We start from the raw sequence: 16,241 nt of genomic DNA, 5'->3' as shown, positions 1-16,241 counted from the left end.
ATGCTCCATGAGAGCTAAACCCTTGTCAGTCATTCTCGTTCTATAAGGCAGCACCTATTAAAGTGCTTGTCTTAGTCAGGGTTTCTATTCCTGCACAAACATCATGAACAAGAAGCAAGTTGGGGAGGAAAGGGTTTATTTGGCTTACACTTCCATACTGTTGTTCATCACCAAAGGAAGTCAGGACTGGAACTCAAGCAGGTCAGGAAGCAGGAGCTGATGCAGAGGCCATGGAGGGATGTTCTTTACTGGCTTGCCTCACCTGGCTTGCTCAGCCTGCTCTCTTATTGATCCCAAGACTACCAGCCCAGAGATGGTCCCACCCACAAGGGGCCTTTCCCCTTGATCACTAATTGAGAAAATGCCTTTCAATTGTATCTCATGGAGGCATTTCCTCAATTGAAGCTCCTTTCTCTGTGATAACTCCAGCTGTGTCAAGTTGACACAAAACTAGCCAGTACAGTGCTTAATATATTACAACTGTTCAATGAATATTTTCACTGAAAGAATGAATGACTTGATGACTTTGTTCCACAGATCACTAAAATAATGGATAATGAGGTTAAATGGCTTTGTCAAAGGCACATAATTCAGATGACAAGTCTGGTCAGGAATCCTGGTCATATTCTTATGTAGGTAATGCTAGCATCGTGTGCTGTCTTCCTTAAGGGTTCTCCAAATAGATAGACTTAATAGCACTAGAGGTCTTCTTTTCTGTCGGATGCAGTTTCTGCCTTGAAGTTCCACTTCCTCCACCTTCGCCTCATCAGCCAAATGAGGGATATGCTACTAAGAGAATGTGTCCTAAGTGCCAAGCCTGTTACTGAACTATGGGCATGTGAGGACACATCATCTGAATTTAATTTAGATTCCATTTTCCAGAGGAGAAGAAAATGAGCCGAGCTGAAAACTACTACTGTAGAACTGAATAAAAAGCACACTTGGTGCTTCTGACACTGGACAGACAGAACTGAAATTGACCTGGTGGACTCCGTTCTAAATGTCCTGAGTGATTCTTTTTCTCATGTGTCTTGGTGGTGGGTCTTTGGCATGACTATTTGCTGGAAGCTGAGGGAAAAGGCTGCCTTTCAGTAAGGTTATAACAGGAAAGTTGAGACAAGCTATAGCTATAAAAGCTGAAGGGAAAAAATAATGTAGCTGTTGTCTTACCCCCTTTTGACATGTCTGTTGGGGATTCTTCATAAGATGAAGACATTTTCTAGCAATTGTCACCAAAGTGAAGTTTTGAGTCTGCCAGGGCCTTGGAAAATCTTTAGCATTGAGGCATTAGCTAGAAGCTAGTTGGGTAGATGCCAAGAGATTAACTTCACGAGCCTTCTAATGGATTGCCTAACCATCACTGAGTTTCCCTGCCAAGTGTTAGAAACAATGAACAGGCCTTGGTTGTAGTTGTAGTCCTGCCTAGCTCTGGGACCTTGAGATGACACTTTCTTATTTTTTTCTTCATTTTCTTTATCTATAAAATGAAGTATCCCTACTGCTACACAGTTGCTGTGAAAACTGAATATAAAAATGTGAGCAAAGTGATTACCTCAGTATCTAACAAATAATTACAATATTCCTATAGTGAATGCTTGTAATGTAGCTGGGCCCTCTTTTAACAGTGTAGAAATTTACTGTTTATGTGTGCTAGAATAGAGTCTTGAAGATCAGTATGTGTTTTTTTTCTACTAGTGGTCACAGCCACATTCCAGTGTAGCTTTCCCACTACTGGATCCAAGCTTCAGGTGACATTTCATCAGAATGAACAGTGACTTAAACACTCTTTCACCTGGAAGAATGTTTACTCTTCCAGCCTGGAAGACTTCATGACAGACATTCTTACCTCTCTCCTACCATGGGTCGTTAAAGCCAGGGGTGAATGATTCAAACTCTTGCAATTGGATCTCTCTTGAGACTAGCTCACAGCTCAGTTGCACAACCCTGGAAGATTCCAAACATGTAGCTATTTAATATGGAAGCAAGATGAGAACTTTCTTTTATGGATATAAATTGGCTTTTGAAGTTTTCTCGTTGAAGATGTTAGATATAAGCTTGCTTCTGCTATGTCTTTGGGATTGTTTGCATGAAGATAGCCTCCATGGCTCATATATTTGAATACTTAGTCCCCAATTGGTAGAGCTGTTTGTGAAGGGCAAGGGGTGACCTTGTTGAAGGAGGTATACAACTAGAGATAGGCTTTGAGGTCTCAAAAGTCCATGCCATTCCCATTTAGCTGTCAAGATAAAAGTTGTCAGATACTAATTCAATGCCATGCTCGCCTGTCTGCCTGCTGACATGTTCCTCACCATGATAGTCATAAACTCTAAACCATCCAAAATTTTAAGCCTCCAAAACTCTTTCTCCTATAAGTTGTTTGATCCATGCTATCACAGCAATAGAAAGGTAACTAAAATAGCCCTCAAAGATAAGAGTTTTACCAGTCCATTGACCAGACCTGCCCTTTATCAGCAAGGCTGTTCTTTTATAAGAGCAGTCATTGTTTGTGATATAGCATTTTAATCTACTCTTAGTATTGGAGTGGTTATATAGACCTCATTTTTTTTCAACCAACTAGAAAAGAAAATGGGCTTTCTGTTTACCTGTAAAACCTGTTAACATAGTTGCCTGAACAATGTCTCTAGGACCAACAAGTGACATAGTCTGCTAGAAAAGTTTCTCAGAATATCCATTCTTTATGTGATGATTTCAGTCTTTTAGATATTCATAAGGTGTATGAAGATTATACCTTGTTCACTCACATGCACACATACACACACGTGTGTGAGTGTGTATACTCTATATCAATATATTCTCTAGATAGAGAGACCATATATATACATATATGCTAATCTCATTTAATTCCTTTTAGCAACTCTTTAAAATAGCTAGTTACTAATTTGTCCTCTATTTTCAAGTAAAAGCACAGAACTCAAAAGCTCTACTAACTGGTAGAGCTGTGACTCAAACCGGGTATGTTTAACTCCTAGATCAGCATTCTTAACTCTTAGTCATACAAGTAGCACTAGTTTATTAAGAGTTGTAGTTCTTCCAACATATAGTGGTCTATATATTTCAGACCTTAACTCACAGTCATCATGAGACTCACACCCACTCACTACTTTTCATATAGAGATGAAATTAGTGATAAGAACATGTATTTATTGATCTTTTCCCTTTTCCCCTTCTACCTTGGTAACTTGTAAGATCTAGGAGCTTAGATTAACTGAAATTTTGAAGCCCAGACTTTATTAAGTCTTAGGTTTAAGGTTTTTTTTTTTATTTTGGTTTTGGTTTTGGTTTTGGGGTTTGGTTGGTTGGTTGGTTGGTTGGTTGGTTGTGTTTTTTGTTTGTTTGGTTGTTGGTTTTTGTTTTTAAGGAAACTGCTTGAGATTTGGTTTCTATTATTGATATGCCAAGAGAAGATGAGAAAACTGGGTCAGGTGATTTCCTGAAGGTATAGGAAACAGGGAAGGCAAACTTGGGCTATTTTCTGCTTCTCATTTTCCACCCCCTTGAGTTGCATGGATCCTAATAGAGGGTATGGAAAGGTTCCTCTCAATTCTCACCATGGAAGATCAGCAATAATGTGTTATCCACAAGTGTTGTAGGAAGGAAGGTCAATATAATGTCAGAGAAAAGGAAAACTTACTGTTCTCCTGCCATTTGCCTCTAACAAACACCCTTCCTCCTCACCCTCCTCTTCCTCTCAGTGCTACTTCAGTTTTCTGCAAATGCTTTAAAATCATCCAATTTGTGGCAGGAGTGTAGGGAAAATGGCTCTCCTCACATTCTCATTCCCATGTGAGTAATGATTATAAATCAGCACACAATGATTTCTGCCACACAGATGATTTAACAGTAGTGTATCAAGAGCCTTTAGAAACACATACCTTCTCTTTCTGTCTCTTTGGTCTCCAAGACAGAAGCAAGATGATGAAAGGAATATTATCCTTTGGAACGCATCACAGTAAGATGTACATATTGTGACGCTGCTGTGGCTCTAAGGCCTACCACCTTCAGAAGTTGACCTGTAGCAATTGTAGCCACCCTGGCAAGTGCCAGAGAAAGTATAACTGGAGTGCCAAAGCTAAGAAATAAAACACTATTAGGACTGGGTAGATGAGGCACCTAAATAGTGTCTATTGTAGATTCAGGCATGGATTCCATGAAGGAACAACACCTAAACCCAAGAGGGCAGCTGTTGGAGCATCCAGTTCATCTTGAGGATTTCAGACAGTCATAAAATAAGTGTTCTGTTTTTGTTTTGTTTGTTTTTAAGAAAGAAGAAGGAAGAAAAGAAAAGAAGAGAAAAGAAAGGAAAGGGAAAGAAAAGAAAAGAAAAGAAAAGAAAAGAAAAGAAAAGAAAAGAGAGAGAAAGAAAGGGAGAGACAGACAGACAGACAGACAGACCGACCAACCCTTGGCTTGTTGGAAAAATAGCTGATTCTAAGAACTAGGAAATACATAAGACGAGCCTGGGGGATGTTTTAATGCCATAAAGTGAGGAAGAGCTCAAAGGTAAGCCAGAATGTTCACATCAGTGAGGAACTGGCATGGGAAGCTAAGAACTAACTAAAAGCACTCTAAAGGCCAAAGCTGAACAACAATATAGTTTTAGATTATAATCCCAAGTATAAAGTCAAGGCTCAGGAGTCTACACTGGTACAGATGATTGAACTGATGAGTAAAAGTAACAACAAAATCTTATATGCAAAACTATTTCAGATGGTTTATGTAAATACTCTTCAAGGAGACAGGAGTATGGATTCTCATTTCAATTTGGGCTTCTTATAATACCTTTATTCTAAATGGTACACTATAGGAAATGGGAAAGGAATGTTTACCAATCAGTATTGAACCCAGTGCTGATGATCAGCTTTAACAGTATGAAGTTATATTGAACTTGAACCTTTGTAGTATGTGATGCTGGCTGCACTTGAACACTGAAGTCTTCTTCCAAAACCCCATAATCATCTGCAAGACATTCAACACATCCCTACTGAAGGGCATTCCTACAAAATACCTCACTCAGTACTTACTATACCATCAAGAGTAGCCATGCAATCATCAGGAGCCCCAGGAATCAAGACCACTAAATGTAGTTTCCCAAAACAGAAAATGACAACAAGATATGAATCATTTCATGTTGACAACAGTGAAACCTAAACATAATTTCTTTTTATTAACCTAAAGTCTTTGTAAAATATAAAGTCTATTTTAAAAGTATAACTATGCCTAGGAGTTTCCCTTCTGTTTTTCTTTGGAAATTGTTAAGATGATTCATCTACATTGATGTATGTCACAGAGATATAGGAAATAGTAAAAAGGTGGAAATCCTTTAAATACCCAGTATTTGGCCTTCTAAATATATACAATTCAATAATGAATCATAATCTTGAATATATTTTTGATGAGGAAAAAATATTCATGACTGATGATTGAGTGGGAAAACTAGGTTAAAAATGAGGTTTGGAAGTACGAGACAATTTCATGAAAGATAGGTTTGTATTTTATGCATGCATAGTAAAGATAGATGCAAATATATTTCAGAGTGTTAATGGGGATTATCCCTGGTGTATGGTGTTATAGAAAATTTTGTTTTTCTTTCTCATAGAAGTAGTGCCTATTTAGTATAAAAAGCAAAAGATACTCAATAGGTTACTTTGGTTTTAGGGTCTTGTTTTGCTTTTTTGTTTTGTTTTGGGGTGTTTTGTTTTGTTTTGGCTAGAAGTAACTTCAGTTCTTAATCTGGCAGCAACAAAAGATTCATTCCTCAAAAAGAGAATTCTAAAGCAAATGTGCCACTGGCAGGCTAAGGATCCTACCTTTTTATTTGCTCCATTTACTTCCCTATAGCAGGGCACTGACTGTAGTCTTGTAGAGAAGCAGGACTTCACACACTTGTAAGTGTGAGGAACACCACCTATGAAAATGGTTGCTACGTTCATAGGGATCACACTTAACACTTGATCAGAAGCTATGCAAGAGACCAAGCCTCTCTAAGGGCTCTAAATCTATCTGCAGACCTAGGGGCGCTGTGAGACAAACTAAGTCAACATGTCTGCATTTCCTTCTTCTGTAGACCTTCTTTTCCTACCCGGCTGTTTGCCTTTTTTTTTTTTTAATCTTAAAAAGCAATGCACATCTCTTCATTCCACTACAAAAAGAAAAAAAAACAAAAACAAAAAAGGTGGGCATTTCTGTCTGTCCTGTTTTTCAGGTGTTAAAAAATCTTAGCTAACTGCTCCTTGTTATAGGGCTGGGAGACAAGGCTGAGACGATTCAGATTCGCCTCTGCTGCATTTGGTGTGGTTTCCAGAAGCTGGTTTGTTTCCCATACATCTACCACTCACAGGCTAGGGCTTGAACAAATAAATCATGTAACTTCCTTGAACCTCAGGTGTCCCTTTTTTTAAATGGAGATGAGACCTACCAGAATCTATGTAAAAAGAATAGCATCCAAATTATTTTTAAAGATTTATTGACTTTGTTTTATGTGTATATGTTCTGCATGGCTGCTGGTGGCAGAGGTCTGAAAGGGAACCTTTGTTCAATTTGGAGAGAACCTTATTAGCCTTTATCTGCTTTGGAGTTTTTCCTAAATTTCATTTATTGCTCAGGCTATCCCACTTTCTCAAGTGAGAAAAATGTGTTCCAGAATCACATAGCAGAACCTGGACTGGAAAGTCAGCCACTGGTGCTCTTCTCCTTAGATCCAGGAACCAGGAACATTGACTTTGATTTATATTCACACCAACCTGGTTCCACAGCTCAGTACTAGTAAGCTCCTATGCCTAATGGCACAGCAGCCCATTCCCCTTCTGCCTAGCTGTAGGGGTAGGTGTGTGTGTCTCATGGAGGAAAGCTCCTGGATCAGAGCGTGTGGTCCATCCCCCACACAGCTGAAGTACTTACTAGAACTAGGCAGTTGCTTCTGCAAAGACTTCTAGTTAGCTTCCTAGTTAGCAATTTGTGCAGTGCCTATGTGGCCTAATTTTTAAAAAAGAATTCTAAATGTATCTTTTTTAGCTCTAACTCGATACCTTTTAATTTCCCTATTCTCTTGAGTTGATTAATTCTTTTAGAGAAATTATTGATAAATAGCCATGAACATGAGACACAAGTAATGCCAAATCAAATTAAGTGTATTATTATATATCCATACAATAGGAAAAGAAGCTCCTAAGTTTGTGAACTCAGAGTGCCTGCTTCACGTGTTTATTCCTCTTCCATTTCTTCAGCTCTTGAGGATACACACTGGGAAGCTGAGCCACCTGTCTGTGTGGCTTGAGTGTGAGCTACCTCTCCCAGTTTACATTGAAAAGTGCCACAGAAAGAAAGGCTATCTTCATATGTCAGTCTGGGAAAGGATATTGATTTCTTATACTTACTACCCAGGACTCCTTGGCCCCATTCCATTCCCCCAGACCCTGTCCCTAACCAGAAAGGTGCTAAATTTTACACTATCATCTCGTTCAGAATTTAGGTACTCCTAGTTCTATTAGCTAAACTTTCTGATTTTACATCCTTTAAAGAAATGTATGAAAAAGTATGTGCCTCCTTACCTACCTTTAAGTCAACTCCTGAAGCTTTCAGTCAAGTTTAGATAAGTAAAAAGGATGTAACTTCTGTCATGTAGTTTTCATGACGTTATATATAAGTTTTTGTCATAACTGGCATCAGTTTTTTAAGTTTACAGACAATATTCCCTATATAATCTTATTGACAGATCCATGTCTTATATCCTAACTATGTAGCCAAATCCCACTCACTTTCTGTTAGATCTGATTTCGTTTGTATCCAACTCAAATAGACATACTTTTTGGTATGGTACTTTTTGACAGCTGTCTTCTGAGTTTAAATCTTAGTGAAATATACTGATAAACACATTAACTTGACTAGACAAAATAAGGAAATGATGTGTTACTATTTTTCACCCTGCCCTCATTGAATCACTTTAAAGCCTTTGCATAGATAAGGCAGTGTCAAGAAACATGTACCTATCTTTTCTGAAGTGGAAATAAAGTGATTTTGAAAGTAGACGGGGCTACAAAGATAACCTATACCCATGTTCTTGAGATGATCACTTCTAGGGGAGGAGATAGGTAGAAATTAAGGACATGTAAATTGTTCTCCTGAAGATGACCCTGGAAAGTCATTAAGTACACCCAGGGAATGCGCACTACAGCTTTAAGACTGCTCCTTCTAGATATGATTACCTTCAAGCCCGATCAGTCAGTGACTGAGCAATGCACAGCACTCAGTGGCCCACTACTATCATCACGGACGGGAATGTTTTTCTAGACACCTCCTTAGGATGGGTAGAAACATGAAACTTTCTGGCCAATCCCTGTGTTCCTTAGTTTTGAAGTTGTCATTAAATAAGAGGGCTAGGGAGATGGTTTGATGCATAAAGTGCTTGCTGCAAATGTATGGGGACCTAAATTTGAAGCTCACATAAAAACTGTGTGGCAATGCATGCCTGTCACCAGAGTACTTGGATAAGAGTGGTGGTGACAGGCAGATGCCACATGCTTGCTGACATTTATCTAGTTGAAATGGCAAGCTTCAGGTTCAGTTTAAGACTGTCTCAGAAGTAAAGTGGAGATGGAGGTGAACATCCAATATCTACCTCTGGCCTCTACATGGTTATACAGGCGGATGCTCAGCTACACACACACATATATTTTTTTTAAAAAAATTCATCTCAGGTATCTGAAAGCAATTGGGAAATAGCATGTTTAATATTAATCTGTAATATAAGATACCAAAACAAAAGGTATTGAAGGAAAGTTAGGAGGAATCAAATTTTGATTTTTTTTTCATTTTTTTTAAAAGCATGTGTATTAGGTAAGATATATTGAGCTTTGATTTGTACTTTGATTTGTACACTGTAAAATATATGGCACTACCAAGAGGAAGTTGAGATTCACTCAAGAATTTAGGCTTCATCAGTCTCATGACCTTGGGGTCATTATATAATGCTGTCCCTGCTCTTGTTCATTAGAAATTAATACATTCCTTAAACGGACACCAAAAAGGTCTCTGTAATGTACATCTCCATCCAGATGTAGATCTGTGAGGCAGGTGGGTGTTTCTGTGGAAGAGTGTGAGTGCCTAAAGAGAAAGGCTGTGCTGCTGCCTCACTTGGAGAGGATGAAGACTTTAAGGCGTTTCAGATAAGAGTGTGCAGATGTGCACTGGCTCATGTACTAAGTGGAAGCAGAGTGTAGAGGCAGGCGATGCCCCTCCTGATGAAGTTATAGGTAACCCATCAGAAGAGAGCACATGCCAGCTGGGGTGAACTGCTACAGACTTGAGTAAGATCCTTTTCTTTTTATTACTATTACAAGAAACAGGTTATTACTCTGAAAATGTTTTCTTGTTTCTAAAAACAACAGGAGCCCAAGATATCTCCCCAGCCTACATCATACTTAAGCTGTGGTGTCTTGATGGGTGATACTGTGCCCATCCAGTCTAATACACAGGAAGAAATCAATAAATGATATGTCCAAGCCACAAGGTCTCATGCTATGAATGGTGAGATAAACCTTTTCAGTCTCAGGCACAGATCTCTCTTAGGGTAATGGGAATAGATTTTTGTCAGTAAATACCTCTGACCTTTTCCCTAAGCTGTTCCAAGTTTTATAGTAACAAACCTGGAAAAGAAAATGTGCATGTTTGATATTCTCATTTTGGGGTTGGAGTTATTGACCTCTTCAAAACTATGATGAAAATCATGGCCTTTCTCAGACAAAGAGACACACAGACAAAACTCTGAATACAATTTCAGTCGGTTCATGAACCCTTTATCTCAAGAATGTTAAAAAGTGAACTGCAGCTTAGGGAAAGGGCAGACTTACCATCAGTCCTCTCTTATAGAAATAAGACTGCCAGGGAAACAAAAAGAGCTTGCTCTGAATATAATACTGAGGGGGAGAATATGGTGCCAGTTTTATTTTATGTTCTTTGATTGTGGCTAGAAACTTTTTATAAAGGGCCCTTTGTTTTCTTTGGGACAGATGCCACCAAATACTGCCTCAATGTCAGTCCTCTGGCCGGCCCTGCCTACATGCACCCTTCATCCCATGACTAGACAGTCAACAGGAAAAGAGTAGAAATAGGGCAGAATTCTGAATGTAGCATATTACTGAAGTGTCTCTTCTGGCTTCCAGAGTGTACTCACTCACCTAATTCTGTAGGCCTGTGTCTAAAGGGTTTCTACCTGGGAAGTACTAGAAACCCACTGCTAGAATATTTTTCCCTTAATGGTTTCCCCAGAAGGAAACAAAGAACATAGATTTTATGTAGACAAAGTTAATCCTTTTCTGAGAACTTTTCTAGGTCATAGCTGGGAGCTAATATACTATAAACCTTTTCTGTCTCCGCCAGCTTGAAACTTTAGACTTCAGTCAAAATTAAACCTTGATCTTAAGGACCCTGGGTTCTTACATCTCAGAGATTTTCACTTTCTTCATCTGGACAGTGCAGAAAATAGTAATTGCAACATCCTGGGATTGGAGTGAGTAGTGATAGAAAAATGGGGTAGACAACACCAAATTCTGGTCGTGTATTTCTGTGTTCAGGCTTAATAAGCAGGAGATGGAGGTGACCCTTACTCATCTTTGAATTGGTGACCTCTAGAAGTGGATGAGGAGTACCTAGGCAGGTTGCTGGTTTTGCCTATTTGTAAATGTGCTCATTCCTGTTGCCTTTCTTTCTCTGGCCATGTCTTTTCCTGGCCCCGTCTTCTATGATGGTGTACTGTCCAGAACCAGACCAGTGGTACTTTAACACCAAGTATCTCAAATAATAGTCATGCCTATGGGACTATACACTTAGGTTCTGACACTGAAACACTGACACCAGGAATCCTCTGCTTATCTCAGTAGTGGCTGAGGCTGTTTTCAACCCTGTCTGTTCCTTCCATTCTTTCTTTCTGTTGTTTTTAGAGGTCACTTCTTTATGATACTGTACAACTACTAGATGTGTCGTCACTGGTAAGATAGCATTAATGCTACCCTTATATACTTCAGGAGAAGGGGGATGAGAATAAGATCCAAACTATAGAATTCAATAAGAGCAAAGAAGGAAGGAAGGTACACAGAGAATGACCCAGTGACCTGTTGAGGTAGAGCACTTCCTAGAGACTGACTACAGCGTGGATGAGACCTTGGCTCTGCCCAAGGCAAAGTGCAATTGATTGATTGCTGCTGATGCTGCTGATGATTGGTTTTCTGATCTAATAATAGATGTCTTAACACCTAGAGGAAATAAAACTGGTTTCTACCAGCAGTTTATTTTGTTAATTAAAATTTTAAAATTCAGTCTGACAATCTTCCTGCTCTTTTACTTACTGGTTGTATACTGGGCATTGTGTATTTTACACGTGTTCTTAATTGATTCTCCCAGAACCCAAGATAGTAAGTCCTTTTTTTTTTTTTTTTTTTTTTTTTGTAAATTTTCATGACAACGGTAGTTAAATTTAGAAATCAGAAATCAAAGCAACTAAGACACTTTGCTGTGGGCCTACTGCTCAGTCATGATAGAAGCAGCACAAAGCTGTCAACCTGTACTGCGTTGCCTCCTTTCTGTGACGTTTGAACTCACTTGCTTCTCCTTTTCCTTTGTAGCGGTGCCAGTGAAGAAGAGGACACATGAAGACTTAGCATTCCCTGCAGAAAACGCCCCTTCCCCGTGTGTGTGTGACAGCGTGTATGTAATGGCTTCTGATATCTGTGAAAGCTGCCAGGCAACAAACTTCTTCTACTGGAAATGTCCCCAGATCCACAGCAGGCACACATGTTCCCAAGGGACCAGGGGTTGTATGCATTCTGACTGTGTGCTTCTTGTTCTCTGTGGTAGGTCATGGGAAGAGCCCTTTTGATCAACTTGGAGGGCTCTTCAGCTAACCCCCCAATGGCTGCTTTGAACTTACTCAGGAAAGCCAGCCCCTGGAATATTGTGCAAGTCAACACTATCACTTCCTTAGGAAGGTTCTAGAACATCTCGAAAGGATATCAGTTTTCCTTACCTGCAAACAGAAAACAAACCCACTTTGTTTGTACTGAAGCTTAAAGCAAATGTGGCCAAGTGGGGCCAAACTGACTCAATAGGCAGTCTGTCATAGTCCAGTTCTGCCTCTGTGAAAAGTGTTAGGGCAACTGGGTTAAAATAGGGTTGGAGAAAGAGTCCAGAGCTAGAAAGAAGATATTTTTAGTATGTGAGGTTATCTAGGACTTAAGTTTCATAATTCAGTGCTGTGGAAATGGGAAAATGATTGAAAAGGTAGAAAGGAAATGACCTTAAGGACTGGGGTGAGGCACAGAAATCTGATTAAAGGTTGAAATCAGTGTTTCAGAATTCAGATTGCCTCAATTTTCCAAAATGGTCACTAAAGCATCTGATAAAACCCAGAATTCTTCGGCCAGCTGTGTGGATTAACAGGCCTGTCACAACATAAAAGGCTGGCATGTATATTGGCAGGTGGAGATTGTCACTGTAAAACTTAGCAGTTTCACTCCGAGGTTAGTCTATGGTGGTCAGTGCACTGTGAGGGGAATCCTTGTCCCTCCCTGGCAGCTAGCAAACATTCCTCTATTTACTATAATTGGAATCCTCCCTTCCCCTGCAGCAGGCCGTCAGCTCACCTCACACAGCCCAGTTTTCTCTTCATGTAGCATGTCCAGGCATGCTCCAGAGCTGGGTTTCCTGGCCTTCCCACACTCCCAGATCACAGTCTCTTACAACCATGCTTTTCAGGATCCAGGAAGTAGTAAGTGTGCTGGGAGATACCCAACTAACTGCAAGCTCACAAGCACCACATCTTCTTGAGACATCAGTTTTTCTTTCCAAATGATTTGAAGTCAAGAGATGACCATATTTTTTAATGGAACAAATGCTTATGTTATACAAGAGAATGTTCATACACCTAAAGTGCTAAACTAAAATAGGAAACTTGGAAGGAAACTCATATTTGTAAGTGGACAGTGATTCTATCTCCTCTGCTTGTGTGGTATTTCCATGTTCACTTTGAGATTTTGTCTGAACTGGATTCAGGCAGCCTTGGGGTTGCTGTTGATCAAGGTCTAGACTTCCAGATCCAAGGAGTCCACCTTGGAGTAGTACATCTCCCTTTTCCTGTCAGCCAGCTTGCCTGTGTACTTATCACAAAGCTTTAGGGGCAGCTAACATGTGTATGTACAGGATAGTTCTGAGGCAGAAACAGCATAGACTTATTGTAGGAGTCCTATTTATGTCATTGTTCAGCCCTGTGCATGCTAGAAAATGATTTATCCCTTTGAGGCCAGGAAACTGCCAAGCCACTCTGCTGTAGGCTAGGATTACTGAAACTCACCACACATACAAGGATATTGGGGCAGAGCGGAGTGTGAGATCTAAAAATATGTATACTTTCCCCAGCTGGTGGCTAGTAGATGGCTTAGACAATTTTGGTGTCTTACCATCTGTCTGCAAAGACTGGAGAATTTAATACATCTTGAGTTGACAACCTCCAGTGATATCCTGTTCTGCCAAAATTTTAAAAGAAGGGCCACTGTAGAAAGAGTGTAAACTATCACAAGATTGAAAAGACTTGACAGTTTGGAAGCTTGTCTTGTCTTTCTCAGTAATCATTGATCTTTACATGTTGACCTTATATTAGCAATGAACAGATCATTGCCTCTCCACCCAATCATGCTATTTCTTTAAATCAGTATTTGGGGAATGCAAGCATTTATGCAGTGGTTATAAACAGAAATATAAGATTTGCCAACCTGTCTCTTTAAATTACCATCTCTCTGAAATCCTCAAGGAAAGCATTTTCCCTTTACTTAGTAAGGGTTTCAGATTCACTTTATGGGCTCCTGCTGTCTTCAACACTGATAAAACTTTAACCAGAAAAGCATTAAACACAGCACAGCAGCCCCTAGCCCAGATCCCTAAGTTCCTAGTGGCAGCATTTATCAATGTAAGAACAAGAATACTTTCTGTACTGGTATCAGCTTCGTCCTCAAAGCTATGACCTCTTACTTGGCCTTGTGCCCCATAGTGAACGAAGCTTCTTGCCTTTCCAGGTCAGTGTGAGTTAAGATTGTCAGAGTTGTATGTGTCCTGACAGACTGTGGACAGCAGGGTTTGCCCAAATCATCAAGTGATACAGGTAATGAATGTCTCTAAAATAAGTTGGGTCCTCCAAACAAGTCCTGGATACCTTCTGAATGTTAAGTTTCTGAGTGCTGAGAGTAATTTGTTCATTGGTTTGGTTTGATACCGTTATATCTATCTAGGGCAGTTCCAAGAAGTGCTTGACTTCTCAGCTCTAACAGCCAGTAAGAGTAAGTAACCTTAGTACAGGCAATGAGCCTCTGTAGATGTGCAGAGGACAAGTCACTTGTCTGTAGTTGCTAACAAACAATGGAACCAGTTTTGAGCACAGCACTCCCTGCTCTGCAGTCAGCCCTCTGCCCCACACCATGACTCACCTACAGATTGAGAGAGAGAAAGGCTTTCAGTTCCCCCAGTGTAGTATGCCCATTCACACTCGGAATTCTTTTTCAAAGACATCAAGATGGCCTTAGTACTCTGCTCTAGTAGATGTTGTAAGTATTCATTGTTCCTTCCAGGAGCTGGATTTTTGGTACAGTCCCCACAAAGGAAAATAAAGGCCTTCAAGAGTGTAAAGTTTTTAGACAGAGTTGGAGGTAATGGTAGTCTTCTAACATTATCTAAATATCTCCTGCTTCATTACTATAGAAAGCAACTCTTCATGTTTTAGGAAACCCAGCTACCATGTTTGTACTCTGAGAAGGTGCCAATACAAATCACTAATTTTGGACTCCCTTCCTGGAGTGTGTGTGTGTGTGTGTGTGTGTGTGTGTGTGTGTGTGTGTGTGTGTGTGTGTGTAAATGAGAATGAGATTTGTACACACCCACATATTCTATACCACTTAATTAAGAGTTAAGTGAAGTTCAAAGCAGCCCCTGGTGATCTTACTTAACACCACAAAGTTTTCTACTAGGTCCATGAAAGTATAAACAGATAATTGGAGTGTGACTGCTGGCTTTCCAGAATAACCCACTTGTGGTAGATGTCAACTCTTACAGCTCCAAGCCAAGGTGACGACAACCCAGCCCTCTTCCACCATGTCTAATAACATGGGACATGGTAGATGCCTTGTCATTTGGTGACCTGGATCTGGGCCCGAGTTTAGAGCTGCAGAATTTATAACCTTGTAGTAGTCAGTGGTCTAAGAAGTCCTCTCTCCCCACAGAGAAAATGTCTTGCTGATTCCTGATATTCTACTCTCATAAGCTGTTCAGTACACACTTCTCAGTCAATTGGTTGCTTGTTTACTATGTGCTGAGCACATCTAGATTTTTTGTTTGTTTAAAGTTAAAAGTCCCATTATAAATCAAGTCTAACCCTGCCCTAAGAGAAAAGACCCACAGAGACTGCACATCTCACTGACGCTGCCTTCACCCATTAGTGTTTGAGGCCCACCATCCTATGGAGCCAGGTATTCCCACATCATTCAGATCACTGGTGTTTCCCATTACTGTTTGAGGCTGAGCAGAAACACTAACAAGGACCAGAGCAGGAACGGGAAAATAAATGAAGACACTTGGAGTGCACTGTTGAGAAAATAGCCAGAGTCCATGCTGGGCTTGATGTGGCTTTAGGGGACCAATCATATATACTTTATGGAAGTTAAACCTGACCAGTCTTTACAGTGACAGGCCACAGCGCGTGAGTGGGTAGAACCAACAAATCCATTGTCTTCTGCCTGTTTTTGTGTGCACAGTCACATTCCCTCCTTAGTCATCTTCCCCTTCCACTCTTTACACTAAACAAGGGAACACTCAATCTTTCAAGGGAATTACATATCTGAGTTAATGTTTCAGTATATCATTTTCATACTGTAAATTATTTTGTAAGAGAGATTTACTGCTATCCCAGGATGTTCGGACTTGGCGCCCCTGTGCATTTGGAAATCAATAAACTATTACTGGAAATACCATTTGTCTCTCAGAGTTGTTCACAAAGGACCCTGCTAAGTATAAATATCCATGAGGATCATATACATATACATACACATGTCTGTGGTAATGCTGGAGATGATGGTTAGATGTAGGGACCTAAGTTACTCCTGATCTCTTAAAGGGCCATAGGAGGCTTCTGGAAGGTGGTGGAGAGTAGATCAGAGATATTAGGTAAGATATTATAAGGTAAGTGTTTA

General features: G+C 40.0%; 1 protein-coding gene and 1 pseudogene across 1 annotated transcript in view; both read left to right on the top strand.

Moving 5' to 3' along the window:
• Trim44 (tripartite motif-containing 44) overlaps positions 1-16,022 on the top strand; it is a 100,782-nt gene extending 84,760 nt beyond the window's left edge. The window contains exon 5 of the mRNA NM_020267.2: positions 11,637-16,022. Coding sequence (NP_064663.2) covers positions 11,637-11,664 — 28 coding nt within the window. The 3' untranslated portion in view covers positions 11,665-16,022. The remainder of the gene's footprint in view (positions 1-11,636) is intronic.
• Positions 3,853-4,285, top strand: Gm13868 (annotated as a pseudogene).
• Positions 16,023-16,241: the final 219 nt, after the last annotated feature.

Source organism: Mus musculus, chromosome 2, assembly GCF_000001635.26.
Source record: "Mus musculus strain C57BL/6J chromosome 2, GRCm38.p6 C57BL/6J".
Taxonomy (NCBI): domain Eukaryota; kingdom Metazoa; phylum Chordata; class Mammalia; order Rodentia; family Muridae; genus Mus; species Mus musculus.
Note: the sequence above shows the minus strand (reverse complement) of the source record. Positions and strands in the feature narration are given on the sequence as shown.